Source organism: Colletotrichum abscissum (assembly GCF_030869225.1).
Source record: "Colletotrichum abscissum strain IMI 504890 chromosome Unknown Scaffold_20.1, whole genome shotgun sequence".
NCBI lineage: Eukaryota > Fungi > Ascomycota > Sordariomycetes > Glomerellales > Glomerellaceae > Colletotrichum > Colletotrichum abscissum.
Window position 1 is genome coordinate 52,061 of NW_026850099.1, and position 26,516 is coordinate 78,576.

The 26,516-nt window shown below is 52.0% G+C and overlaps 9 protein-coding genes across 9 annotated transcripts; 6 read left to right on the forward strand and 3 right to left on the reverse strand.

Moving 5' to 3' along the window:
* Nucleotides 1–15: 15 nt before the first annotated feature.
* CABS01_08629 (uncharacterized protein) lies at nucleotides 16–465 on the forward strand (the record flags this gene model as incomplete). Its single annotated transcript, XM_060541988.1, has 1 exon — nucleotides 16–465. The coding sequence occupies one exon, from the start codon at nucleotides 16–18 to the stop codon at nucleotides 463–465; it is 450 nt and encodes a 149-aa protein (XP_060400878.1).
* A 3,764-nt stretch (nucleotides 466–4,229) lies between these two features.
* On the reverse strand, nucleotides 4,230–6,166 carry CABS01_08630 (major facilitator superfamily transporter; the record flags this gene model as incomplete). The annotated part of the gene is made up of 8 exons (XM_060541989.1): nucleotides 4,230–4,593; nucleotides 4,664–4,853; nucleotides 4,923–5,037; nucleotides 5,099–5,241; nucleotides 5,307–5,432; nucleotides 5,488–5,581; nucleotides 5,642–5,903; nucleotides 5,970–6,166. 8 exons carry the CDS (start codon nucleotides 6,164–6,166, stop codon nucleotides 4,230–4,232), a joined length of 1,491 nt encoding a protein of 496 aa, XP_060400879.1.
* Nucleotides 6,167–7,170: 1,004 nt separating this feature from the next.
* CABS01_08631 (FAD dependent oxidoreductase) lies at nucleotides 7,171–8,748 on the forward strand (the record flags this gene model as incomplete). Its single annotated transcript, XM_060541990.1, has 4 exons — nucleotides 7,171–7,423; nucleotides 7,496–7,785; nucleotides 7,841–8,414; nucleotides 8,480–8,748. The coding sequence occupies 4 exons, from the start codon at nucleotides 7,171–7,173 to the stop codon at nucleotides 8,746–8,748; spliced, it is 1,386 nt and encodes a 461-aa protein (XP_060400880.1).
* Nucleotides 8,749–10,484: 1,736 nt separating this feature from the next.
* Nucleotides 10,485–11,271, forward strand: CABS01_08632 (haloacid dehalogenase-like hydrolase; the record flags this gene model as incomplete). Its single annotated transcript, XM_060541991.1, has 2 exons — nucleotides 10,485–11,083; nucleotides 11,145–11,271. The coding sequence occupies 2 exons, from the start codon at nucleotides 10,485–10,487 to the stop codon at nucleotides 11,269–11,271; spliced, it is 726 nt and encodes a 241-aa protein (XP_060400881.1).
* Nucleotides 11,272–11,440: 169 nt separating this feature from the next.
* On the reverse strand, nucleotides 11,441–13,294 carry CABS01_08633 (major facilitator superfamily transporter; the record flags this gene model as incomplete). Its single annotated transcript, XM_060541992.1, has 6 exons — nucleotides 11,441–11,529; nucleotides 11,588–11,812; nucleotides 11,904–12,467; nucleotides 12,530–12,662; nucleotides 12,724–12,918; nucleotides 12,983–13,294. 6 exons carry the CDS (start codon nucleotides 13,292–13,294, stop codon nucleotides 11,441–11,443), a joined length of 1,518 nt encoding a protein of 505 aa, XP_060400882.1.
* A 1,171-nt stretch (nucleotides 13,295–14,465) lies between these two features.
* CABS01_08634 (cytochrome P450) lies at nucleotides 14,466–16,430 on the forward strand (the record flags this gene model as incomplete). Its single annotated transcript, XM_060541993.1, has 7 exons — nucleotides 14,466–14,811; nucleotides 14,865–15,106; nucleotides 15,189–15,569; nucleotides 15,646–15,926; nucleotides 15,980–16,059; nucleotides 16,128–16,246; nucleotides 16,353–16,430. 7 exons carry the CDS (start codon nucleotides 14,466–14,468, stop codon nucleotides 16,428–16,430), a joined length of 1,527 nt encoding a protein of 508 aa, XP_060400883.1.
* A 2,177-nt stretch (nucleotides 16,431–18,607) lies between these two features.
* CABS01_08635 (pyoverdine/dityrosine biosynthesis protein) lies at nucleotides 18,608–20,613 on the forward strand (the record flags this gene model as incomplete). Its single annotated transcript, XM_060541994.1, has 4 exons — nucleotides 18,608–19,361; nucleotides 19,438–19,877; nucleotides 19,955–20,022; nucleotides 20,091–20,613. The coding sequence occupies 4 exons, from the start codon at nucleotides 18,608–18,610 to the stop codon at nucleotides 20,611–20,613; spliced, it is 1,785 nt and encodes a 594-aa protein (XP_060400884.1).
* Nucleotides 20,614–21,498: 885 nt separating this feature from the next.
* CABS01_08636 (DJ-1/PfpI family protein) lies at nucleotides 21,499–22,500 on the forward strand (the record flags this gene model as incomplete). The annotated part of the gene is made up of 3 exons (XM_060541995.1): nucleotides 21,499–21,547; nucleotides 21,638–21,885; nucleotides 22,024–22,500. 3 exons carry the CDS (start codon nucleotides 21,499–21,501, stop codon nucleotides 22,498–22,500), a joined length of 774 nt encoding a protein of 257 aa, XP_060400885.1.
* A 3,193-nt stretch (nucleotides 22,501–25,693) lies between these two features.
* CABS01_08637 (ubiquitin-like modifier 1) lies at nucleotides 25,694–26,465 on the reverse strand (the record flags this gene model as incomplete). The annotated part of the gene is made up of 3 exons (XM_060541996.1): nucleotides 25,694–25,811; nucleotides 26,023–26,187; nucleotides 26,410–26,465. 3 exons carry the CDS (start codon nucleotides 26,463–26,465, stop codon nucleotides 25,694–25,696), a joined length of 339 nt encoding a protein of 112 aa, XP_060400886.1.
* Nucleotides 26,466–26,516: the final 51 nt, after the last annotated feature.

Sequence of the window (26,516 nt, forward strand, 5' to 3'; positions counted from 1 at the left end):
GGGAGGCGGGGGTTCATGGCACACGGAAAATTGGGCTGTTGCATGATGCGTCATGGGAGTTTTCAGACCACCCAACGGGATTGGGACGCGTGCATTTGGATGAAAGCGGCGCGCGGAATGAAAAAGAGAGGAAAACAAATTTGGCCTCCCAACAGAGTTACTAGACTCTTCAGATACCCCTGGGATTTGCATTGGGATATGATGGGGCAAAAAGCGTGGCAACACGATGGAGTTGGGAATAAGCGTCAAACACAACCTTTTTGTGTACTGTTATTTTTTTCATTATTTTGTCTTGGGGTCGACATTGGAACTGGGCCCGATAGGAAGGATCCCGAGTATCATGTACCCCTTGCTTATGGTGGATGCCTCGAACGCACGTATGAGAAGTTAGGATTATTGATACCAATTTTTATTTACCAATTACCAACTATGACTGCCTATTTCTCTCTCTTTCATGCGCGGTGAACGAAAAAGTGAACGAATCCGGCCTAGTGGTAATTGCTGCGTTTAATAGCTGCTAGGCTTCCATGCAGGCGTGCAGCATGTGTGTCTCGCCCAAGCGTAATGTTGGCCCGGTAGCTGGAGGCGAGAGAGAGTCCTGCTGAAAAGCTTTCCATGGGCCAGGGCCAGGACAGAGGATAGAGATTCAATAACCTGTGAGTGGGCTCTCCGGGCCTTGAGGGGGACGACTGACAATTACGGAGTGAGTAACCTGCAGTAGGTATCCTCACCCACCTTGAGGTCTTTGATGATTGATCATCCTCAGCTGTACTGATGAGGCTCAGACTCCCCGTCAGACGAATGAGCAGAGCTGACGGGACGCGGGTATCGATACTGCCGATGGCAGTAAACGAAAAGGCGGTCTGCAACACGTTACACACGCGCTCTCACGCACGCACACACACACACACACACAGACGGGACACACAGCCGGGTTGGTAGCTGCATATACTCCGTACCTATGATGGAATACCAAGCAAAGCTCCCAGCGTGGACGATGAGCCAGCTGATCGCGTGGCTGGAGCAGGAAGGGAAGAAAAAGGACCCCTTGTCACTGGGGTTGGTTCTGGCACCCGGGTTTGGGTGTCGGCCGGAGCGCGGCTGCTGGTTCCCCTGATGCACTATGCCATCCATCTCAATTTATTTTTCTTTCGTCGATGGTAGGTGTGTGTAGGGAGTGCAGAGAGGAAATGGGGAGTGGGGGAGCGAAGGATGGGCGTGTATGTGTGTGTATACGGCTGTTGGGTGCGTAGGCGTGAGGTGGAAGGGGGGAGTGGCGGAATGAGTTGTTGATTCTGTGCCTATATGCAATGGAACGCTTGGCCTGGCCAGTAATGTACGTAAGAACGAGGCAAGGTATATCGAGGAAGCACGGAAGATGGAAAGGCGAGGGGACTGAAGAGAGAGAGATTTGGTGAGTGAGTGCAGGTGTGTGTGTATGCGTGTGAGGATGTGAGAGAAACCCCCCACATACATGGTACTTTTACTATTTGGGAAGAGCTGCTCGATTCGGGGAATTTGGGGCCAGGTCTAACGATCAATTTCCCATGTGTGATCATCGCGAAAATATCTGCCATGCCTGTCTTGCTTGTCTGGGCTCTAGACAGTAGCGGTTGAAAAAAAAAATGAGAAGCGTTGCATTGTAAGGTACCCGCCAGGAAATTAAAACAGGCACCAGTTTGAGTTCCAGGTTCCCGTCCCGCCCGCTGCCCCCCCCCCCCCCCGTTCCTTACGGTAAGGTAGCCTTCCCAGCGCACGGAACGGAACGTAACTATCCAACTGCCGCGGGCGCCTCGCACTTTGGGGCACGGGTGAACGAATGCAACTGAACCATACGGAATACAAGGGGGTGGGAAGAAGGAGAATCCAACGAGAAGAGATGCCTGGAAGGGAAAAAAGAATGCGACCTCCCGATTCCCCCCAACATCCATGTTCTCCCGGTGGGCAACATGTTGACGTGGTGTGCTCTAGAATCTTTCTCCGAAATCCCCACCCACTTGACCTTGGCGGAATCCCCAATATCACAGTTGTTTCACCGAAAGCAAGTAAGTGTTGGTTTGATTCCAATTTTTGACGTGAGTCCAAATTAGACTTGCCTTCCCCCCAGACGGGACGGAGGTGCCGCGAGGTCTCTCGTCCCTGAGGCTTGTGGGGGGAGGGCCAGATGGTAGGATTCTAAATCGCGTGTATGCGGGCAGGCATTAGGTTGAAAGAGCTCAACAAGAGTGAGGGTGATTTCTGGCGGATGTGACGAAAGGATGGATGGATGTGTGGTGGTGATGCGACCGGGCCGTCCCTATTGGCCGTGGTCTCGGTGAAGGAGGGAAAACCTGAGGGTGGGGTAATATTCGCTGCAGGGAATGGGGGAGGAGGATTGGGGGGATTTCTACCTTTATGCCCAACATGCCAAGGTACACCTGACCAACCCACGTGCCAACTTTTGCCTGGAGGGTATGGCGAACCTTTCGGTGATGGTCGCTCAGGTGTATTGATGCACTTTTGTTCACGAGAGCCCAGGCAATGTCTCTCTTGTTTGCATGTGTGTGACCGTAAAAGTGTTGCGATTTTCGGTTCTGGCGTTGCGCGTACCTACTATGCTTGATTCCCATCGCACTGCCATGAGACCTGGGGGAAATAGTTAAGAGGCTGGAGAAGAAAAGAGTGCTAGGCGATCATGGGATTTGTCAACACTTTTTTTGGGATGATCTGTGTAACCGTCTGTCAGGGGCGCAGTTATTCTCAGAGTTGATGATTCGAACCGTTGGGCAAGAAATCCATGATGCACTCTTACTCCCGTAACGTTAGTCATGAACCTAACCAGCGACAAGGCGGGTCTCAGAATGTCACTGAGAATCTAGAGAAAGAAAAAAGGAACGTCCGTCTCTTTGACATGTCGTCGGGCTGAGTTCGTCCGGAGCCCAATGCTGAATAATGCAAGAATAAGCAGACAACGGACGAAGGGGGAAAAAAACACGCTTTTGCCAAAAGGGATGTTTCTCTGAGCCTTTTCCATCTCCGTCCTAAACGTCACCGTTACAAGCGGGAGCACCCGTTTTACCCGCTCCAGGCCAAACTATCTTGAGATGTTTTGGTGGGGTCAGACTTGGGGGGGTTTTTTTTCCCTCCCATTGTTCAGACGATTTTGAGTTTGAGTTTGGAGCTAAGAGATGACAACCCTGTCAACGTTCAATGGTTCAAGGGGATCCATGCCGTTTTCAGAGAAATTCGGATCCCGTTGTTAGAAAAGTCGATGGCGGCTTCAATGAACCATCAACGGATATTTCTCAGCTGTAGTTTGAATCCTTGCTTGAATACCCTGATACCAGTCGAGGTCAATACTTACACAAGGTTAGCCGAATTTCGAAATGGAAGTTCAGGTTGCTTTTGGCTAGGATTGGGGAGACGGTCCTGTACAGATATCAAACATGCACTAGGTAGGGGTAGTCTAGATGTACTTGATGTTACAAATAACGCTGTTGCTCCTTTCGTTCTTATGTTTCCCAAATTTCTATTCTCTTATTTTTTTTTTTTGCGATCTTTTTGCTGAGCATATTCCGTCTTATGTTACTGCTGAGAAGAGCATAGTTCCGATTGAGAGTTGGAACCCGATGGATGTCTATGGCTAGACTTGCGGTCAAAAACGAAACTTGCATGATCAGCTTTTAAGAATTTTGTACAACATAAATCTTCTGACGCAGCTGATTGATACAATGTGTTATTGCAACCCTTCAAGCTCATGTCCACTTTGTCTCAAAAAATCAAGACTTCTGACAGCTTCCACGTAGGTTAGTAAGGCTTCGTCGATCTGACAAGCAGTACAGGTCAAGATCTTGGTAAAAGAAAGAAGAAAAAAGTGTGCCCGCAAATGACACAACGAGCTGAATGCGCTGACTGTGAACTTGGACTTTGACGTTCTCCAAGTACGGCCAAGGTCGATTGATAAAGTAATAGTTGTAAGGGTGGGGTGTCGCAAAAGAGAACCTACGAATTGCGGGATATCTTGAAGGCCCCTTATTCTGTCGCAAATTGCGAATCAAGTGTTCAAGTGTGCTCTAATAAAACTGTTGCAAGACCAAGAAGCGTTGTACAATCATTCACCGGGGCATTGATGCGTGTCAGAGGCTTCAGGTAGTCAATGCTTCATTTCATCATTCCTATGGTACCTCAACGTTGTATAGAAACAGCCGATCCCACGCTCTCAATCCGTAAAGTCAGAAAGCAGACATGTTCTATTTGTTATCAGGGTCCCGTTCTGCCTGATCTTCAACAACATCTCCCGCATCTATGTCCGTTGAAGCAGGCGCCTCCGGAACCAGCCTGATGAGGAATACCATGCAAGGAATAGTGATAGCCATCAGTGCAGCATTAACATAGAAAGGAATTCTAGGGTCGGCGCTGGTCTTGGAGTTGAGAGCGTACGAGACGGCCTGGCCGGCCGTCTCAAAAGCGCGGAATAGACCACCCGAGCGGGAAGAGGACCCAACGTCCGTGGAAAAGGTGCCGAGAATCCAGTAGAGAGACAATTGGGTCCAGTAACCGGTTGAAAACATGATTAGGTAGGGAAGGTAAGCTTCGGCCCATCTTCTGGTGTGCCTGTTTGGAAGCGATACTGTTAGCGATGCTTTGAGTCAGAGAAGGGGCACAGGGATGGTGGACGACGTACAACTCGTAGTCGAGGGCCTCCTCGATTTTGCCTCCGCCGAACTTGCTGTACTCGATGCCGATCCAGATGAAGCACATGGCCTGGGGGATGACCCAGAAGAAGAAAGAGATCCACGCTCGCCGGGCTTGTGACCAGCGGGACGTGTCCAAGAGTTTTCCGTAGGCGAGGACCATGACAATGGTGATTGCCGCTATCAGATGCAATTGTCAGCTTGATACGGGAAATGACGGTGATTAGAAGACGAAGGAGAGTTACTCACGAGTAATCAGCGACGAAAGTGCGCGGGCCCGGACGGAGAAGTGCAGAGAGAGATAGGTGCCCATGGTTCCGCCAAAGAAGAAGGAGTAGAAGGCCGGGATGGACATGAGCCATGTCTAAGGGTTTGGGCCGTCAATACTTCGTCAAAGTCATTAGGGGTTGACTGGCTGTGCTCACCTTCGGGCGCTGCAAGTGTCTCCACAACGCAATGAGTTCTCTCTTCCAGCTGATGCTGCTGGCCATGGGGATCTTTGCGCCGTTGCGGCGTCGTACGCGTCTGGTGGGAGATAGGAGGAGAGCCCAGATCGTTCCAGTGCATTCTGTCAGGGATTCGTGTTAGAACATGTGCCAAGTCAGTTTTGGGCATGAGGCGAAGGGTGCTTACCGAAGCCGACGAAGATCAAGTAAGTGGACCACGCGATACCACCAGCATTGGCTTTGGAGTAGTTGGTCGAGAAGTTGATGGCGCCTCCCATGACACTGCCAGAGTTTCTCATGGCAGACCAGATACCTGTCCAACTTTGTTAACACAAGCATACCCAAAGAGCTCCCAGAACCTTCCTTACCCAGGTAGAAACCTCTGTCGTTTGCTTCCGGATACGACAGCATGGCAGCCGTCTCGGCGACGTAGAGGAAACCAGATGTGAACCCCCCAAGGAGCTGTGTACCAACTTAGCTCCAGAGCGACATAGTCAGAGTGCAGGAAGGGGTATGACGTACTCTTGCAAAGAGAAGATACCAGTCTATCGAGTACTTTGCGCTCACATAGTAGGCCGAACCAGCAAGAGGCATGGTGACGGCGGCGATCATACAAGACCACTTGATTCCAATCTTGTTGATCAGAGGTCCGCCAAATACGGTGATCAGACAGCCGGCCATATAGCTGAGGGCAGTCGCCAAGTTGGCCAAGTATGGTGTCGAGAGACCACCACCCCCGAGGTTAGAGATGGCGTCCGACATGGCAGGACCGACGAAGGACAGCCTACATGAAGACATTAAATTCGAACCTTTGATTTCGGGACTTTGTCCCAAGACAAGTTTTACTTACGCTCCAAAAAGGATCATCTGGAACAACACGCCTCTGTAGAACTTCGTCGACTTGGAGGCCCGGAGGTAGGCCTCGTCGACGTTCTCGACGGCGCCCTCATCGTACACGTAGCTGGTGCCGGCGGCATGGTCAGTCGCTTCGGGATAGCTAGTCGTCTCGGGGGTCTTGGTGTCGTCCTTTGTCTGTGTAGTTGCCATGGTGTTTGAAGAGAGCACTGGAGACGTGCTAGAGACCGCGGGTGTCGAGTCTGGGGATGAGTCGATGGGCCTGGCATTGGCCTGTATATAGGGGTGTTGTCATATCATTAGAGAGGCTGCCATTGGTTCATTCCAGGATGGCTGTAGTTTGCCAGAGAGCCATTCAACTAGTCAGTGCGGATGATGGTTTCCATTCTGGGGTTGGGTAAGGATCACTGGGTACAGCCATGTTGGACAGTTCGATTCGTAGACCTACTGCTTGATTACTGTGTCAGTTTGTCTACCTATCTTCCGGGGCCTGCCCAGTCTCACCGAGCCAGTAAAGGCTTATCGTGGTTATCGGTAGTTGGTGCTTCCCCGGTTTATCTGTCAGCCACCCCAACATGGAGATACGCAGATAAGCAGCGTCATGCTCGCAAGGGATTGGGATATGTATGGGACACACATGGGAAGAGCGGGCCTTTTTTCGCGCCTGAGTTCTAATCCCAATATCCTGACCGGGCCGGTCGATAACTCTAAAGGGTTGTGCTGCAACCGCTGTCCTGGGTTAGGTGGTGGAGGATTATCTGAATGGGCTTTAAAGAGGCCGAGAATTGAAGGATCGCTGCTGATAAACTTTACGGAAACGCATACCCAAACGGGGGTTCCCCGCAAACGACCGGGCCGGTCAGTTGTTTTACCCTTTGAACATTTCGGTCCCCTCCCTGGCCCTCCTTGACTTTACGAGTAAGGTAGTAAGGAGGCACAATTGAGTCCGCTCACCGGACGGAACAGCTTTCCCGACAGGTTTCCCGTCCCGGCCCCGCCCCACCCCCGGCGCTCGCCTACTTGGTGCGGACCGTGATGGAACATCCGCGCTCGAGGCTTTTGAGCCTTTAATTATAACGGCGGACGCGGCGGCTTGGTCTCCCACTTCTATCTCGTGCAGCTGAAAACAGTCACTCACAACATCTCGTGTCTGATTCTCCCCCAAGAAAGACAAACACACACCCTGTCACACAGCCATGCCCGTTTCCCCGCTCCCCGTCCCCAACTCCACGACCTCCTTCTGGAGGTCATCCCCGCACCCTCTAGACGATCACCGGTCTACCCCAGAGCTGCCAGCCGAAGTTGACATTGCAGTCATTGGTGCAGGCTATGCAGGTGTTGCTACGGTATACCACATCCTCGACCAGTGCAAGGCGCGTGGTGTTGCGCCGCCAAAGATTTTGATCCTTGAGGCCCGACAGGCATGTTCCGGGGCAACTGGACGCAATGGTATGTCTGACAGCCCCATCATTGTCATGTCTTCTCAATTGAGCTTCCTTGTTGACTTGAGATATGGTATAGGCGGCCATCTGAAGCCGGATCCGTACAATCGTCCCGCAAGTTTCGTTTCCACACATGGCATCGAGACTGCGAAGGAATGTGCGGAGTTCGAGGCCAAGAACCTCATGGAAGTGAAGAAGACCATTGAAGCCGAAGGCATTGACTGTGACTTTGTATTGACTAGGGCAGTCGATGCCTTGATGTCAGAGAGTATCCGCGATAAGATGAAGGCAAACGTTGAGTTGCTTAGGAAAGCTGGCGTTTCCGTAATGAAGGACGTGTACTACGCCGACGGCGCCGAAGCGGAGCAAGTAAGTTGAGCTGCGGCCCGCGCTTTAGACTCAGCTACTAACTGTTTACCACCAGCTATCAGGTGTTAAGGGAGTAAAGGGATGCCTATCATATACCGCCGGTACCGTCTGGCCATACAAACTAATCCTGGCCCTCCTCTCAAAGGCCCTCGACGCCGGCGTCAACTTGCAGACCCACACGCCCGTCGAGGCGGTGACCGGCACCCCCGACGCGGACGGCTACCTGACGCTGACCACGGGGCGGGGCGCCGTCCGTGCCGCAAAGATCGTGTACGCGACAAACGGCTACACGTCGTCCATCCTGCCCGAGTTCGCCGACAAGATTGTCCCCGTCCGCGGCATCTGCAGCCACATCACGCCCGGCAAGACGCCTGTGCCATTGCTGCCTCACTCGGTCATCATCCGGTGGTCCGACACGGAGTATGAGTATCTGATTCCCCGACTCGACGGAAGCATCGTCGTCGGCGGTGCGCGGTCCTCGTATTATCATGATTTATCGGCGTGGTATAACAAGGTCAACGATGACGAGTTGATTGAGGCGGCGAAGACGCATTTTGATGGATATATGCAGCGTGTGTTCCGCGGATGGGAAGACAGCGGCGCGACTACGTCAAAGGTGTGGACCGGAAGTAAGTTGATTGGCCCCTATTCAGCCGGACTCGAAATATGATTTCAGTGACTGACAACAATACAGTCATGGGATACTCATCAGACGGGTTGCCGCACGTCGGCGTCGTTCCCGGAAAAGAGAAACAATTCATCATTGCCGGGTTCAACGGCCATGGCATGCCGCAGATCTTCCTCTCGGCTAAGGGAGTAGCATCGATGATTATGGAGCAGTCCGAGTTCAAGACTACGGGTATCCCCAAAGTCTACCAGGCTTCTCAAGCGAGATTGGACAGTTCCAGGAATTCCATTCTTGAGAGTTGGAAGTCGGTCAATCAGCCGCCGGCAAAACTGTAGAGTCGGTTAATTTCATGTAAAGTGTCATATTAGAGCCGCATTGCAGGGAGCATACCCACTAGAGTTGACCTTGTTGTAAATCCTGTAGTCATTGGTTCGATTAGCCGTTGTAGCGTAGACATTTTCCGGAAAGAGCCTCGAGCATGTTAAGCACCATCATTTGCGTAGGTCCTAGTAGATACCAAGACGAATCGGCTTAGTTTTGAGATATCTCATATAATCTAGCGAGTCTTTATCATAACAATATATTCCATCAATCTCCTCACCAGACACCAACTCAATGTCTATGTTTTCTGATAACCTATCTTGCATATGGTATGCTTTATTTGGGAATTCGAATAGATTTTGCGCTCTATGTGAGGGCGTTCTGCAACTAGACAGTTGTCAATTTTATTAAATGAAAATAAATTAAAACACAATGAGGTGACTTGTTAATCCATAAGCTTTTTTCTTCATTTTAAAGCACAATGAATAACTGAGCAATTTGATAGACATGTACTGTTTTTACTCTCTATTTTGAATGAAATTTTCGGAAATGCTCTGTCGAAGTTCTTTACGGCAGCTGACTACCTGAGCAATGAGTTCACTTTATTATATTGATGCTCCATCGAAAATGATTCTCGGTAAGTCTTTCTCTCGAGAAATTGAGTGTTCTGAACGGAGTAAATTGGCAATGACTTCTCCGGCTTAACCATACCGATAGCGGCTTTGATCCGTCACTTCGGACATCCATTGTCCGTCCTTATCTTTCCGTTTTGACGTTGCATCCGACAAAGGTCCCCAGTCTCCACCCCCACAGCCCCCCTCTGTCGTCTTTAACCGCATATCAGTTGACTCGATAAGAAGCCGGGTAAGGCAAACCAAACACCGGCGACAAAACTGGCTGCCGGAAAACAGTATGTATATGAGGCCGGCTCCGGCGTTCGAGATAACCATCTGGCAAACGTAATGCTGGATGTCCTGCGAGATTTACTCATTATTAAAATTCCCTGGGCGATGAGCTGTCCAGATCCGAAATAGACTGAGCGGTTTGTCTCCACTTTACGTCCACTTGACTTCCTCCTATCGCCAAGCTCAACTTCCCCAGATTGTTGACCGGTCTAGCGTCGGATTCGTCCGCTGCAATGTTCCACATCGTCGGTGTGAATACCACCCATGGCTGGTCTTTTGCATTCCCTACAGCCATGGGCTTTCGGCCAGCAAAGCGTCAGCACACGTGGGAGTGCACCGGGCCGGCGCTTCTTCCTCGAGTCCCCTCGTAACGTTCACAGTCGCATCCCAGCATCCGCTGTGTCCCAGTAGATACAACAAGCCTGATAACGTTTTCCTCCCCCAAGCAGCAACCCGTGTATCCTTTCCGGCAAAGAGGCCCAATCGAATATCAAGAGAGTCGATAGGGAACCGGGAATCGGCGCCGGAAACTCTACCTGCGTGATGCCTGTTCCGAACTCCCCGCACTTCGTTACACGTGCGGGGAGACAACATCAAATCTCCAAGATGAAGCACAGCCTTCCATAAAGGCGCGACCCATGCAACGCCTCGTGATAAGCCTCATATTTAATCTACATCATCGTGTTGGTATAGACCTCTCGGGCCAACAGACACACCCTGAATCAACCCCTTGCATCGTGTAACCATCCAATAATCATCCCCGAACCTACCTCTTTCGGGCATCCTTGGAACAGCACTCTCTCACACACATACACACACGCAACACACATCAGCCAACCCCCACCATGACACCACCAAAGAACGTCGTCTTCGACGTAGTCGGCACCCTCGTCACATACGAGCACCTCTTCGAGGCAATCGACGAGCGCCTAGGCGAACGCCTCCGCGCCCGCGGCATCCAGCCAAAACTCCTCGGCTGCTGCTGGCTCGAGGTCGCCGAGCGCGAGTACACCTACCTCTCCATGTCGGGCCGCTACGTCGTCTTCTACAAGGTCTTCACCGCCCTCTTTTACCGCTGCCTGCACTACGCCGGCATCGAGGACCCGCGCGCCTTCGCGAGCGACGAGGACGTCGACTACCTCATTGGCGAGTGGAAGAGCCTGCGGCTGCGCGAAGGCGCCGCCGAGTGCGTGGCGAAGCTCCGCGCCGCGGGTTTTACGGTGTGGTGCTTCACGGCGGGCGACATCGCCCGCGTCGGTGGCTACTTTTCGAGGGGCGGGGTCGAGATGCCTGTTGAGAACTTGCTCTCGTGCGATTCGTCTGGCCTGGCGAAGCCGACTCCCGAGGCGTATACGCCTATCTTGAAGAAGTTGTCTGCTGATGGGTGCGAGCCTTGGTTTGCGGCGGCGCATTTGTGGGATGCGTCGACGGCGAAGACTGTGGGGTAAGTCGACCTACTAGTTCACTAATCTTTGTGTTGCATTGGACTCACTGACATCTCGCAGATTCAAGGCGGCATACTGCACTGCTCTGGAGGGAGAGGCGTTGCCAGAGATTTTCGGTGAGATGGACGTTGTGGCAGAGACGCTACCGGCGATGGCGGACAGAATTATTGCTACGTATGAGAAGTAGTCCACCTGTCATCTTGCATAATACAAAAACTCGTTGATTCAAACTTGCGTTGATCATTTAGAATGAACATTATCAATTTTGTATAAACATTAGACAGTAATTATGTTAGACTCTCCTTCATGAGCGTCTGCGCTCTAGTCCCATTGACGCTCGTCATTATTCGTCAAACTCATTTCGGCCCACCTTGCTTGGCTGCCGCCATCGCCGCCATCTTGGCTTTGCGGGCTGCCCTCCATCCCGGTGATTTAATTCGTAGTACTGTGAGACACACCATTAGCATACAAGCTTTCCAAGACGCGACTAAGGGTGGGCTAACCTATTACAGCAGACCCGACAAGGACCAAGTCCAACAATGCGAGTCCTGTGAAACACCATCCACTTCCCATCTTGGAGACGAGAGAAGGGATCACAAGGGCGGCGATGGCAGCACCGGGATTCCGTAGCATGTTCCCGAGCGCAAAGGCGCCTGCGGCCTGCTGGGCCACGCACTCGGTCAAAAAGGCCGTCGTGGCCACAAATACCCAGTTCATCCCGAAGCCGGCTGTACAAGAGTCACACACGTCAGTCTCGGGTTCACATGAGATGGGAAGCAGAAACATAACCGTCTTTCCCAATGTAGGACAAGAACTTACTCAGAAAAGTGGCAACTAGAACGGCGGCGGGGTGGAGTGAGATGTCGACGAACCACCCGTACATGGCACATCCACCGGCGCAAACAATGACACCCCAAATCTGGTCTGCAAGTCTATTTTCGGGATCGACGGTGTTGTCAGGAGACGCCTTGACTGCGCGCGCTCTCCGCCAATCCGAAAAGCGTCCACCTATTAAGGAACCCGCAATCATGGCGACGCCGACGGCGATGAAACCGGCGCCGACGCCTGCGCTGGACCAGTTGTAGCGGTCGGCGAGCTCAGTGGGCAGCTGCACTGCGATAGCAAAGTAGGTCGAGTAGAGCATGGCGGTGTTGAAGGACACGATGCCGATGGGTGGGTAGCTGAAGAGACGCCAGTACATGAGCAGAGTTGGCTTGGGAGGCGGGGGACCTCTCTCCGATTCTGGTGCCAGAGGCGAAGACAGCTTTGGAGGGAAGAGGATGAAGCTAGACTGGGAGTACAGCTTGCCACTGCCTACCCTGGCGCGCAGAGTCTCTGGAAGCATGAGGATGATGATGATCCAGAGCACGAAGCCGGCAATGGCTGTGGAGTATAATTAGTATGGTTTTTTTTTTGATAAGGGCTGGGAGGATGGAAAGGCTCACCAAGGAAGCCAAAGATCCAGCGCCATGATGCCACCGTCAACGCGCCTCCTATCACTGGGCCGAGGACAGGGCCGAGCTGAGGGCCAAGGAGGAAGATGCTCATTGCGAATGCTCTCTCTTTGGGTGGAGTGACCTGAGAATTGGGTTAGTAGTGTGAGCTGTTGGTGTGTGGTAAATTCTCTCGAGGAACTTACATCGGCGACAGTGCCTGCGCCCATCGACACCACAGCCGCAGACCCAAAGGCCTGGACGACACGAAGAAATACAAGAGCGCCATAGTTGGCTGGTACTGCAGCCAGAAGAATATTGGCAACAATATAGATGGAGAGAGAGATAATGTACAGTGGTCTCCTGCCCTTCCAATCGGCGAAACTGGCCCAGAATAGTGGCTGGTGGAGTGTAAGTGTCATGTGCTATCTTGAGTATGGGTTTTGAAAAGGCTGGGGAACATACACCGAAGGCGAAGGTAAGCATGAAAACGGATACGGTAACGTTGATGGCCGTTGCGCTCGCGTGGAATTCATTCTCTAAGGTAGGCAGAGCAGGGAGGTAGATGTTGCCGGCCAGAGGCCCAAAACACCCGGCCACGGTGACAACGATGAGGATGAAGCGCTTTCGCCATGGCGAGAAGGCCGAGTAAGCCGGCGGGGCACCGGCTTTCTTCTCTGGATCCCCGGCGGACTGGGCTGGAGGCGACGGCGGCGGCGGCTGGCTGGCGGTGGTAGTGCTGGTGTTAGCCGGGGCCGGCACCTCCTGTGAAGACATTATGTGATCTTTAGTGGGCGTCGTCGTGCCCGAAGTTGATGGACTGGAGTTAACCATCTTTGACAAAGAATATTTGAACAAAGCGATGCAGAAATGATACTCAAAACTAGAGACTCGGAGGCAGGCCCACGGGCACGAAGGAGTAAGAAAGAGAAACTCGGCGGTCAAGTCAGAAAGCGATAAAATGAAGCAGCACTGCTCCGGTGATTACCGTTGTTTCTGATCCTGTGTACGGACACTAGGAAATGCAAGGTATGTATGAACGATTCAGTGTCCATTTAATAAACCCCTGGCTTCTTGGGCGAGCCCTTCTCAGTCTTACACGCAAGGTAGTAACGTACTCCGTCCAGGTCAAAGGCAGTGATCAGGAAGGGCCCGTCCAACACCGGCCCACTCGGTCAGCTCTTGCTGGATCCTCATCGGGGCACTGCCGCAGTTCCCTGGCGGGCGTATGCGGGGAGGCTCCGCCCAAAGTACCGGTACCTCTACGGTCGCAATACGTACCTGAAGGCACGTCCCCGGTCCACTTTACGCCAACCCGCCTTGGGAAAGTCCAGAGAACCTCATCAAACTCTCTTTCTCTCGCTGCATCTTCTGCTTCCTCCATTCCTTGTCTGGTCATTCTTGGCATCACAACTCGCATCAGGCCCGCTTGGCGGCCAATGAACCTTCCCAAGGATGTGGCCTTTTGTCCTTGACTTTGTCTGGTGCGACTGACCGATGCGCCGGGCATCACACAGCCCGGCGTGCCGCTGACTATAGTTTAGGTCTGCAGACAAATTTGTACGACGAACGTCTGATGTCTCGGAGGCACAAACGCAATGTTCCATGTTCCACCACCAACGCGCATCTGCGGTCTATTTCGAGAAGACGACGAAGCCTCTATTCATACCTACCTGACCGTGATTCCTAATCCTGTCTTGTAGCCTTTTCCTGCATGTCATCTCTAGGCAGCTAGAGCTTCTGCTACCTTACTTTGAGTAGGGCTGAGGAGAAGGAAGGAAGACTGCTTCCGTCTTGTCGATGGTCTCATCTTGACCCTTGTAAGTGCTACCGTTGCTTTTTGCTCTTTCTCGCTTCCTCGGAACATCGGCCCTTGAACATATAAGCTTGTTATTTCTTTGTCGCAGCTTTGACTTACACCGTAATTGCAGACGCCATTCACGACGAGATGCTACTATTTTTGCTAGAGGTTTTACTCCTCGGAGCGCTGCTCCTTGGACTCGTTTACTACTTTCTTCTCTTGCCTCCTAGATACCCGCAAAACATCCCGGCGATACCGTTCTGGGTAGCCCTCATTCCCTTCTTCAAGGACGTTGACCAGTCGGACATTTTCCGTCAGTACATCGACAAGCCGCTGCGTACTCATGGAGCAGTCAAAATTTTCTTTGGCGCGCAATGGAACATCTTGGTACATCGTCCCTCGTATCTGGTTGAAATATTCAAAGACGAGGATTTGTACGAGAAGAGCGGCAACCAGAAGAAGATCCCACACAGCGTCCTGGCAGAGTTCCTTGGTAAGTGTTCTTTGCCACCCTTGGTGCTTCGAAAAATTCTAACTCGGAAACAGGCGACAATGTTATCTCGGCAAGAGGCGACGTCTGGAAGAACTATCGGTCGGTCATCAAGCCAGGCCTCCAGAGGAATTTCGATGGCGAAATCATCGAAAGCAACGCAGTCAGCCTGTGCCGTCTCCTTCGCGAATCCCAAAAGCGGGCAGGCAGCGGAGGCGGCGGCGTTGCTGTGCAGGACCTGTTGCAGCGGTATTCCGTCTCCAACTTCACCGAAGCCGTCTTGGGTACGAAGTTGCATGTAAGTCGCCCTGGCCCCCACGACAAGACCGAATCTAGCAGGGGTGTTTCGCAGCGTGCTGACCGCAGCCGATTCGTCGTAGGCACTCGACAGGGCAGATGCTCCTATCAATCTCCTCCAGACGGCGGTCAAGAGGGAGATCTTCAAGCCCATCTTTATGAGCTTTCCATTCCTCGACAGGTTGCCGCTCAAGTCTCGCTTGGCGGCCCGACGCACTGTGGGCCTGTTCAAGAACGAGCTCAAACGCGCGCTGCAGGCGAGCCACCACATGCCTATGGAGAAGACATCATCCCTGTCAGACCAATCCGACGACAAACTCGGCCAGCGCATGCTCGACGCCAGAGCATCGGGCATGTGGGATGAGAAGCAGCTCCTCGACAACCTCACCGTGTCATTCGTGGCCGGTCAAGAGAACCCACAGCTGCTCATGATATCGAGCCTGTATCTTTTGGCGAAACATCCTGTAAGTCAGCAAACCTGCCCAGGCCCGTGCCGTCTCACGCGTGCATTCGTTGCTGACAAGACTGGTGGGGGGTTAGGAGGCGCAAGAGGCTTTGCGCCAAGAAATCCTTTCCAAGGATGCCAAGTCTTCAGCAGATCTGGCCAAAGAAGACATGCCGTATCTCACCTCGCTCATCTACGAGTGCTTGCGCTTGTTCCCTCCCATTGGTCAATTGATCAACCGGAAGGCTGCGGAGACGGCGCTGCTAGGCGGCGACGTCGTAATCCCAAAAGGGACATATGTCGGCTACCACTGCTACTCAACAAACCGATGCCCGACTGCGTGGGGTCCCACAGCAGACAAGTTTGACCCCGGACGGTTCGTCTCACAAGTGCACATCCTTTGAAATATCGTGAGGCTCATGTTTGCAGGTGGGGATCATCCTCAGAAGTCATTCAGCAAAACTACCGCCGCCGTCGGGTTAGGGGGGAGTGGATCAGCTTTCATGGTGGTAAGATAGACTCCAAAGAAAGAGTGGTGAATCATTCTACCATGAAGGACCTGCTGACTCTATCTCAGGCAAACGCGCGTGCCTCGGAGAGAAATTCGCAATGTTGGAAATGAGGACCACCCTGATCCAGCTGGTCCGCGAATTCTCCTTCGCTTTGGACCCGATGTGGGTTGACCGCAAGACTCCGGTAAGTTTAAGCCTGTTGCTGCCTATGTCCCCGCGGTAGACCGAGTTCCCCACTCTTTCCAGAAATTCAGCGCTGACGAAAGGCTTCTTGTTCGCTTTTTCTCCAGGCCGGTCCCCTTTATCCTCGAGCACTTCGGCTGGTTTTGACAGACAGGGTTGACGATGAAAAGAGAGTCGTGAACTAGTCGGCCCTGGGTGATGCGCGGGTTCGGGCGGTTTTGGGTAGATTGAGTTTTGATTTGCTCTCTGGGGGTTTAGATAGGGTTACAAAGTATGATAATCATAGTGATAATAAGACGCTACTTTCCGATGAACAGGTACTTCCCGCATCATCCCTGCCCGAACTCTCGGTTCCCCATAATTAAGAACCAGGGGCTACGCTTCTAAATTAATCGACAAGCATGATTGGAGAAGGCCGCTTCGATCTTCGTCCAAATGCACCAGAAAGCATGCCGATCCACCCAATGGAAAGCAACTATGTCCAAGAACCTCACGTCGACCCGAATGCAACTCCAACTTTCGAAAAGCCGCAATCCAACGCCAAGAAAGCCGCGCCATAGTCGGTGCATACTGCGTATGCTCGCTGCGGTATCTTGCGGAATCTCAGCAAGCTGCCTGCCTGTGCTGCGGATATGCAAACTGCAAAGTACAAATAAATATTTGCACTCGAGTGGGAACCACCTTTTTTTTTTTTTCGCGCGTGAGGAACCGGGGCGGTAAATTCTGTGGGAAAATCATTCGGTTGCCTTTTTTCGCAAGAAATGACCGCCATGCGGCCCATGGAAGCGCAGCCTTCGGACTTTCGTGCCTTGGCTTTGCCCTGCCCTTCCCTTCATAACCCCTGCCAGCATGTCCTTTGTGAGTTTACCGAAGTCTTCGAAAATGAACAACGACGACGCCATGGCCTGACAGCTTTTGAGCTAAGAGAAATATGGCAACCCAAGACCGAGATGTAAGGTTTGCTGCTTTTTAGCGCGAAGGTTCCGCACGGCTGGTCCTTTAAGGTAGTGGAGTGTCCTTGGTTTTGTTACCTTCGCCCCAAGGTGATCTTAATGGCGTGATGTTAATGGGATTTGATTAGTCGTGTTCGTTCCTTCGGATCAGAAGCCTTGACTTATTCTTGGTCTGTGCCGAACAGCGGTTTTTTGTTCATTGCTCTTGGAGACACGTCTTTTCCAACATCTAGACTGGGCCTCCCCTCTCGACTCTCGACCAACGACAACGGTCGTTGAACGATGCTGGCAAACGCCCCGTCGTACCCCCACTTTCCATGGATACTTGAATCCTTGCTTGCTTCTCGAGGGGCTGACCATGGAATCCCATCATCAGATGGCCTTCCTTGTGTACGAAGTAAGTAGTATGCACCCCAAGCAGCGTATTCGTACCTGTACACAGAACAATGGGCCTGAACAACCTGGTCACAGCTCGGTGGGGACACAAGACCTGGATATCTTGTGTTACCCTAAGGAACTCGGTCTTTCTCAGCAAAGGGACGAATGCGAGTAAGAAAAAATAGCACCAAGGGCCCCAGAAAGGAGGAACGAAGGAAAAAGTTACGTTCCCTCGGTTCATCCGCATGCCGCCCGCTACAAGCATCTTGTTCATGCCCCCAAGACCCAAACTGCGGATAGCTCCTTCTCTTCTACCAAGCATTGGCCCCAGTCCTGCTGCTGCACTTTGTACATGTACAACGATCTTAGTTCCTTCTCACGCATTTCTCCCAAGTCGGGCAAAGCCTTAATTCAGGATTCTTCGGTGATCCCATATATGCAACCTACCTGTGGATTAGACTAGGAAGGCATCATCCCCTGTCCCGCCACCTCCTTCTGCTGAAGAACTTCTTGCTAAACCCTCTTCCTTCCTTCGGCAACCATCGGGGCTTCCTTGTGTATCTACAGCCAGCAACATCTGTCTTATTTTTGTTCCTTCTTGTGTTGAGCTGACAGTAATCCCACCTGCGTTGAAGCGGCACAAACGCATACCAACGCCTCGTTTTCCTCTTGGGTCTGTCTTGGTCGTACGGCGGACACATTTCACAGCCCACCTTAATATTCCTCGAGGTGGAGGAGGACTCCTTTCTCACGCAACATACCTATCAGAACATAATCGTACCACATGAACCCAGAGCAGCGTCCAATCGGATTAATCAAGCCCCCAAATCAAGACTTCTAGAAGTATTGGTGCTTCCTAGAGTCCCTCGATCACATTATTGTGTTTAGTATTATAATAACCCCCTCGTCGACAAACCACTAGGTTCCCTACCTAATCAACAAGCCACGACATCACCAAGATTCTCTATAGTTCCCTAATCACTATTCCAACATCAAACGACTCATATTCTTAATTCTTTATTATTTTCACAATGGAGTTCTCAAACGACGGCACTTCCATCTTTCACCGGTTCCAAGCCGCCTTCGTCCACGACGGGCAAGGGCAGCTGCTGTACTGCACCGGGCCGCAGAAAGCCTGCGTGCAGCAGCATTGGACGTCGTCCATCAGCCACAAACTCCACAGCCAGAAGTTTCAGACGGCAAGAGAAACGATAACGACAACAAGCGAAGGCGTGTCCACAAATCTCGACGGGCCGTTTCAAGGCTCGAAACTCTATGAGATGCAACGGAGCGGTTCACACACGACGGCGGGCTTCATCATCGACGCCGTCGCTACGTCTCAACAAAACGTAGCCAGCGCACAGTTTGATGACTTTTTTGTCCAACTGCTCTTAGACCAAGCCGACTTTGCCATCCGCGACCATGAGCATATGAGTTGTGGCCCTTCTACGGCCTCCCCAATGGACGCCACATCCGAGATCGTATGCCTGTTTGATAGCTTTCTCAGGTATCAGGGCAAGGACGACCAGTGGGAAGCGAGCGGCAAAGCGTATTTCACGGAGCGTGTTCGACACTTCACCTCGCAGCATGCCAGAATCGAGCTCTGTCTTCCTGCGTTCCCGTGTAAATCGTCAAATACCAACAAGGTCCTCGGAAAAGCCCCTGACCGCGGGGAGCAGCTCGCTCTGGAGCGGCTTCACGAGTTTGTAGAGGCTATTGAGAGGGTGTACGAGCCCGGTGCCAAGATGTGGATTATCAGTGACGGTCACGTCTTTAGCGATTGCAGTAAGTCCAACAAAAGAAATGGGAGGTGACGAAAAAGCAACTCTACGATCTATATAATCTGACATCTCCCACTTAGTCGGAGTCGACGATGTAGATGTCGATGTGTACGGCGAGCAGTTGAAGGAGATGAACCGCGCAGTCGGCATCAGCAGAGGCAACACTGACAGAATCGGCTTCAAGTCGCTCGTCGACCTGTTTGAACTCAATGAGTCAAAGTCGCAGCACAAGCTCCCGTCGCTGTCGCAAGATCTCAACATCCCCAGCATAGAGCACCACGTCGAGACGAAGCTGACGTTAGAGGCAGAGCTCTGCAGACGGATCCTCATGGCTGGCTGCCAGCCCCAAGAGTCTGCGGTGCGAGCCAAGATCAAGTCGCAGAACCCGGCCATCCTAGCTCTGTATCGTGGGTTCTCGAGGTTCATGCTGGAGGACCTCGAGCTTCACCCTTTCACTCTGGGCATGACGCGAAGTCAGAGGAAGAAGTTGTCACCCAAGGTAGCGTTTGAGATGATTATGGTAAGCTGAAATTGCTGCACCAATGATATTACGTTGTGCTTCCCCTTTTGTCTCAGATCGCTGACTATATGAAACAGAGAAACCAAGCATACTCTAACCTAGTTGAGTTGCTTCTTCCTAATCACGTCCGTCTCTCTATTCATGCGTACGTTCTTCTCCAAACATTTCTCTTTGCGCCTTCGTACTCGACTCTAATGATTCTCAATCTAATAGTCACAACAACGCCGGTCCCAAATTTGGGATTCAACTCTTCGACCCCGCCGTCGTCCGCGCCGTCGAGGGCCTCTCACCGGACGGTACGCCAATGACCTCCCGTGACCTGCTGCATATCCCGACGCCGTGGCACAACTGCGTCGTCGAAGTGGAGGGCAGCCCTTATCTCCTCGTGACCAAGGCCAGTGTACCGCGCCAGGCAGTCAGCTTGGGCGCCGTGACCAGTGAAGTCTCTACCAAGAATGCGCCCTGCTTCGTCCTCCGGCCGAAGAAAAGTGGTCCTGCAGCTTCTATGGAAAGTGACGTGGAGAAAACGTTGAAAGAACAGGAAGAAGTTGTCGTGGCGCCCGTGGCCGTTGCCCAGAAACCTATCGTTACCCCTGCACCGGCCCCAACTCAGAGACCTAGGGTTGCTGCAAAGGGTAAGAGACGGTTCGACTGGGTTCGGAGGCTGGCTGCGTTTCCAGTCATCGGCTGGCTAGGTATGATTTTCTATCACCGCTTTGTGGAGACGTTTGTTTGAAATTGGGGTATGAATAAAGATAATGGAGTACCTACAACTTGGAGCATGTGAATTGGACAAATGGGAAACTGGGGTGTTGTAATTATCAGGCGGGGTTCTCTTTAGAGCGCTTTTATGTTTTGCCTTCAAACGAAAACGTCTAATCTTCAATCAATCATACTTGGAACAATACTTGCTCATGTGTCTATACTTATTCCTGGTTCCTGGATCCAGTTCTAGGTCGTTAAAGTCACTGTACTTCACAAAAGTTTCAAGGGTCTTGAGCAAATTACCCAATCCGGTAATGTTCTCAAAAGAGCGCGCCAAGAGGTTCAAGCTGCATCCCTCTCTGAGCAAACACTTGGAAAACATTCGATCCTTACTAGCAGCGGATCTAGATGTGCCGCCTTAGAGATTGAACGAATTGATCTATCGGATACATCAGCGAGCAACCTTTCTGGAAAACATTTCGCCAATCAGATAGTTGCACAACATCATGGTCATACCCTAACCCCGGCTCACTGATGACGGACGGAATGAAAGACGCGCATTTAGGGCAAACTGCCAACAACGCCCCTCATCTACGGATTTTGTTCCCGGAAACATTTAGATGAAGTGTTAGGGGTAAGTTCTCGGAAAATGAAGTTAGGGACCCCTCTTCCCGGTGCCACGGAAAGGCATGTAAGCATGGGAGGACGTCCCAGCGCGCGTCGCGATATAAGCTTGCTCTTCCCCGGTAGAAATGTCCCTGGGTCGCAAAGAGAAACATTGTTAATTCCATATGTTGATGTTGATTCGTTTGGTGATTATACATCATCATATCCCTTCGTCAGGATGCTTCTCTCCCATGTTTCATCTCGCCGCTCCATCTCCGTGATTGGGCTCTTACTGGTCTATCTCATCACAATGACCGCAGCACAAAATGGAACTCAGACCTCTTCTAAGGTCAGAGAGTGTAAGTGGTTCCCTCTTCACTGCAGTTCGGATTATGAATTCTCGGTGGATTAATTTACATGGCCCTCGTACTGACAATGTCTACAAAAAGGCATCCCTCGCCCCTCGACGACCAGCGCGACATCATCATCTCCTACATCCACGCCAAAAACCCTGCCGAGAAACTTTGGCATGATCATCAACCGGGCCTTTGAGATGCTCGACGTCTTTGGACCCCTTGACGCCCTCGGATTGCTGGCCAAGAACCACCAAATGAACTTATATCTCATCTCCGAGACAATGGACCCCGTCACCGTCGAGCCCGTTTCCGCTGCCATGAACGCCAAAAACTCGAGTTTCGTAAGTGACGACCCCCTGATTCTTTCTGTTATTTCCGGGGTCGAAGCAGCGGTTCCCCTCTTCCGACGGAGCATCAGCTTCCGTACCGAGGTTTCGACCGCCCAATGCTGACGTGAACGACCTCCGCTGGACGCACAGTTCCCCCAAATCCTCCCGACGCACACATACGCAACAGCCCCAGACGACATTGAAGTCCTCATGGTCCCGGGCGGTCTCTGGACGCGCTCGCCCAACCTCAACGCCACGATCGCCTACATCAAGACGACCTACCCGAGCCTGCGCTACCTCATCTCCATCTGCACCGGCGCCTCCGTCGTGGCCCGCGCCGGCGTGCTCGACGGCCGCCGCGCGACGACGAACAAGGCCTCGTGGGCGAGCACCGTCGTCCACGGGCCGCGGACAGAGTGGGTGGCGAAAGCGCGGTGGGTCGTCGACGGCAACGTGTGGACCTCGTCGGGTGTGTCTGCGGGCATCGACGCGACGCTGGCTTTTATCGCAGAGGTGTATGGCGGGGAGGAGGCGGCGTCGATTGCTGATTTGATGGAGTATGAGAGGCATGCGGACGCGAGTTGGGATCCGTTTGCTGAGAAGTTCAATGTCACGGGTTCGGCATGAGATGAGACTGGGAATAGGTTTGTTCTTATCCATGGGGCGCTGGGAACCTTTGTGTGGGGAAGGTGATTATCAAGAAAATGTAGTTAGACTCTAGTAATGTGACTTGGTAATTAGCTACAACTTCTGATATGAACGGTGAGACCAGCAACTCATGAAGAGGATATTTAAATGGAAATGGCTAAGAACTAATATAGAAAGTGAATGTTTCTCAGATAACAAAAATTCTCTATCTTATGTTCTATGACTGGGGTTATGCAGTTGATGTGTTATGTAAATAAGATCTCTACTAGATCCAAGGAAAGCTTTGTTAGTCTTTGTAATTCAATACTACTAACTTTACAAGGCCCTAGACACCAAAATATCGAGTGTTAGACTTAGAGACTCTTCGATCTCGCAGTCTAGTGAGCAACTCTACTCCCAAAATGATTTTCCAGTGTTGATTAGGCGCTGTATAGTGAGATTTGACACTTAGTATCAACTATTAAAGAGAACTCCACAATCAATCTTTAGGCTAGTTGATAACCATAATGGTAGTGGTTGGATTGCTCTAGTTCAAAGACCTTTATTATCTGCCACACAGTAAATACTTCCCTAAGGAAACTATATCCAAGAGAAGCTTGCAGTGATTTACTAAAGGGTATACAATTATTGCCGGCCAGAATCTAGTGCTCGACTTGTCATCTGTTTCCTGCTCGAACTCAGCCTCTACAACCAAGCAACAAGAAACCAGTAGTAGAGTTCTAGCTGAGCTTCTCTCTAGGAAATTACATGCAGTTGCAAGTTTTCACAACAAATGAACGGCTTGCCATAGGAGACACTATACGCTATGCCTCTGGGATTATAAATTGCATACGACCCAGCTTCTTGAAAAATCAACTTATAATCAATAAACTGATCGAATATTGTTTTGAAAAACGTCGCCTTCTATGAACAATGTAATGAGAACTTCAAATTGTTTCGTCCACCATCTGTCCCATTCGCGTCAAACACTCACGTGGGCGCCTCTACATGCGAGTTTTCCCACATCACTCATCCCTCCATCAAACATCAAAGTAAGTAAACAAACGACTGCCGAACAGCCAAGTCCATTTGTGTAACGTGAGAAATCAGCACGTACCGGACGACTCATATCTCTCCCCATGTCTGACCCTCAAACAACTCTCCGCATGATATTCAAATATACTTCCATTGCCATAGTGTTCCTTACCCTCAAGTCTTAGAAAAGGTTCCACATCCTGCTGTTACATTATTCGTCATGGTACGAGTAGCATTGCACAGAAACCGCCAGCAGGATCTGGAGCAGCCGCCTGAGAAGGGCCGACAGGCGAGAGGCAACCCAACAGCAGCACCAGTCTTGGTAAATAGTAAACTGCAACCGCAGAAGGTCCCAGCTCCTGCAAGGCGTGAAGCAAGCTAGTCTCAGTTGTATTGCTATTTACGTTCCGCTCACCCCATTCCTACGTTCCACAAAGGTCGTGTCTCTAGCGCCGTTCTCACCTGAGCTTGGACAGGGCATAGCTTATATCCCGACATGCTTAGTAGAAGAACGTTATGAACCGGCCCTCGTGCCGTTGCGTTAATGTAGGTAGGGGATTCTCCACAGGTACGACGGTAGCAATGTTGGGAGTCTTGGACATTTGGGAATTCAGAGACATCTCCAAGGAATTAAGGAAAAGAGGGTATTCGTCCATTTCTAGCAAAAGTTACGAGAAGTGTCTGCCATGTGTGTGGGGGTCTTACAGCTACGTGCGTATTTCCAGAAGGGGCGTGAGTTCCTTGATTCCTTCGAGAACATATGGAGCCTGTGTGTTTTAATTTTCTTCCCTGTCTGGTCCCCTTCATAATTATTTGGTATCCATACGTACATACATAGACGAGAGGAAGAGTGTGTGTGAGAGAGAGGGTGGAGAGCGGATCTGGGCCATTAGGATCGCACGCGCGGGACGCAACTGTCCCCATTTGCTTTTTCCTGCAGCCCAGTGGGAAGCCGAAGACGTGCAGCGCAGAGCACAAATGTACGTGCGCAGCATATCAAATTTCCCCAAACAGAGAGAGCGAGGGGAAGGGTTTGCCGGGCCGCATCATCACAGCTGCAAATGCACACCATCGGATCACCGTGACGGACCCCTTCTTTCTTCACCGCCTCCGTCTTCAAGTGCCCGCACGCCGGGGGAAGGGTCCGGAGGAGGGAGGGGCCGGTAATCTTGCGCCCCTCGCTGCGAGCAAGCGAGCTGGGCTTGTGGCTGGCGGCTCAACAGAAGCTTCCTGGTGAAGGCCTCGTTTAGAGGTGCATTGTGGCACATTTCCGTTGCCCGTTACGGTGCAGCAGCGTCGATGTACAGATATGGAACCCGCTGATCCAGTCCAATCCTCCATCTTCTCGGCCGCAAAGCTAATGAATAATTGGACGCAAACCCTTGACCGCCCCGACCATCGACATTCGCCCTGCGTAGCGCCAACAGACTTCCTAATCTTGCCGGAGTTGCGCTATTCGTCTTTCGTGATAGTTCAGGGTGGCGCGCGGCAGGGCATGCGACTTTGACAGGCTTCCCGGAGGCTCATCCCGCTAGGCGTGTCATCATCGACGTTGCATACCGTTATTCACTAGGAGAGATTAGATGATGGCGAAGGCAACTCGGGGCGACCGGGGGAGCCAAGCCAAGGTGCAAGGGGAACACGAGGGGTGAAGAGCTGCCGCCACGATGCGGCCACGAGACATGCGGCAAGCAAGGTGGTGGCAGTTGCAGGGCAGCGGGGGCCAGGGGTGAATATCTCCCGGGACGTTTCATTGCGTCGACGGCGCGCAAGGCGAAGGATGTATCCATAGGGTTGTGGTGTAGTTGTAGTAGTGTAATAAGACCAACGGCGGAAGCACGAGTTGCATCTCCCCGCTGCGCCGGGGCCGGGGGGGAGAAGAGGCGCCGGGTCAACGGCTACGGCCGCAGACTAGTCGAGGCGATGCGATGCGATGCAATACGGCTGCACGAAGCGAGAGGGGGGAGGGCGTCTGAGTTTCAACGTCGTTCTATCGGTGCCGCACCCCGGGGGAAAGGCAGCAGGCTTGAGAGTGGGAGGATGCATACTGCTAGTTCCAGGGACCCAGAGATACGGCCGCAACACTTGCAGGGCCCCTCATGTTGAAAGGAGAAGTCATTGGCCAGCGAAGAAAGGTCACCCACGCCCCCCTCTCCATCTAACCTCCATGAAGCGTCGAGACGAAGAGGATATTGTCACCGTTTTGGACTTCGTACGCCTCCTCTCCTTCAAGCTCCCAGTCTGCGTCATTGATGAGGGCAAGGATGCCAGGGCGACTAGAGAGACCTCATTAGCGTTGCATCCAATATAGCTACTCTGCACGTTCATCGCAGATTTTGAGAAAGGCTGCAGAGTGGCGATATACGGCTTGCATAGGACAGGCAATATTGGGGTGAGAATAAGGGAAACAGAGAGCCAGGCGAGGCCGAAATGAAGATATGCCCAAGGATGGGGACGGCGCGTGGGTGATGCGACTCTAAGACGTACAGATGACCATCTAGGACGAAAAGCTCCTTTCTGGAGTCCTTCATCGTGTTCTCGCAGAGATAGTTGATGAGAAAGGCAATAGTTGCGGGCTTGCCGTCCTTGTTCACCGCCGGGATGGAGAGAGCGTGACGCCGCTGATCAGAGAAGAGCATCTCCAGGCCGCCGCTGCCCGCCAGGTACCACGTCAGTTATGCATTCGTACCTGAATGATCTATGCAAGATACAAATGAAATCATGCTCGGATCGACCCCGTCAGCCTGCGTGGAAAGGTCTCAGGCCAAAGTCCGGGAGACGGTACCGGTCCAGAAGAAACACCTTGCTTGAGCCACAGGATGGAATAGAAGAGAGATGGGAGTACAGAGAGGTGAGCGGAGAATAGAGACTCACGAGAACTCAACGACGACGGCGATCTTCTCCCCCGCATCTGCAGCTTCTGCGGCCATTTCTTTTCTTTTGCGAGGCTTGGTACTATAAATCTCCCACGATACCCAAAG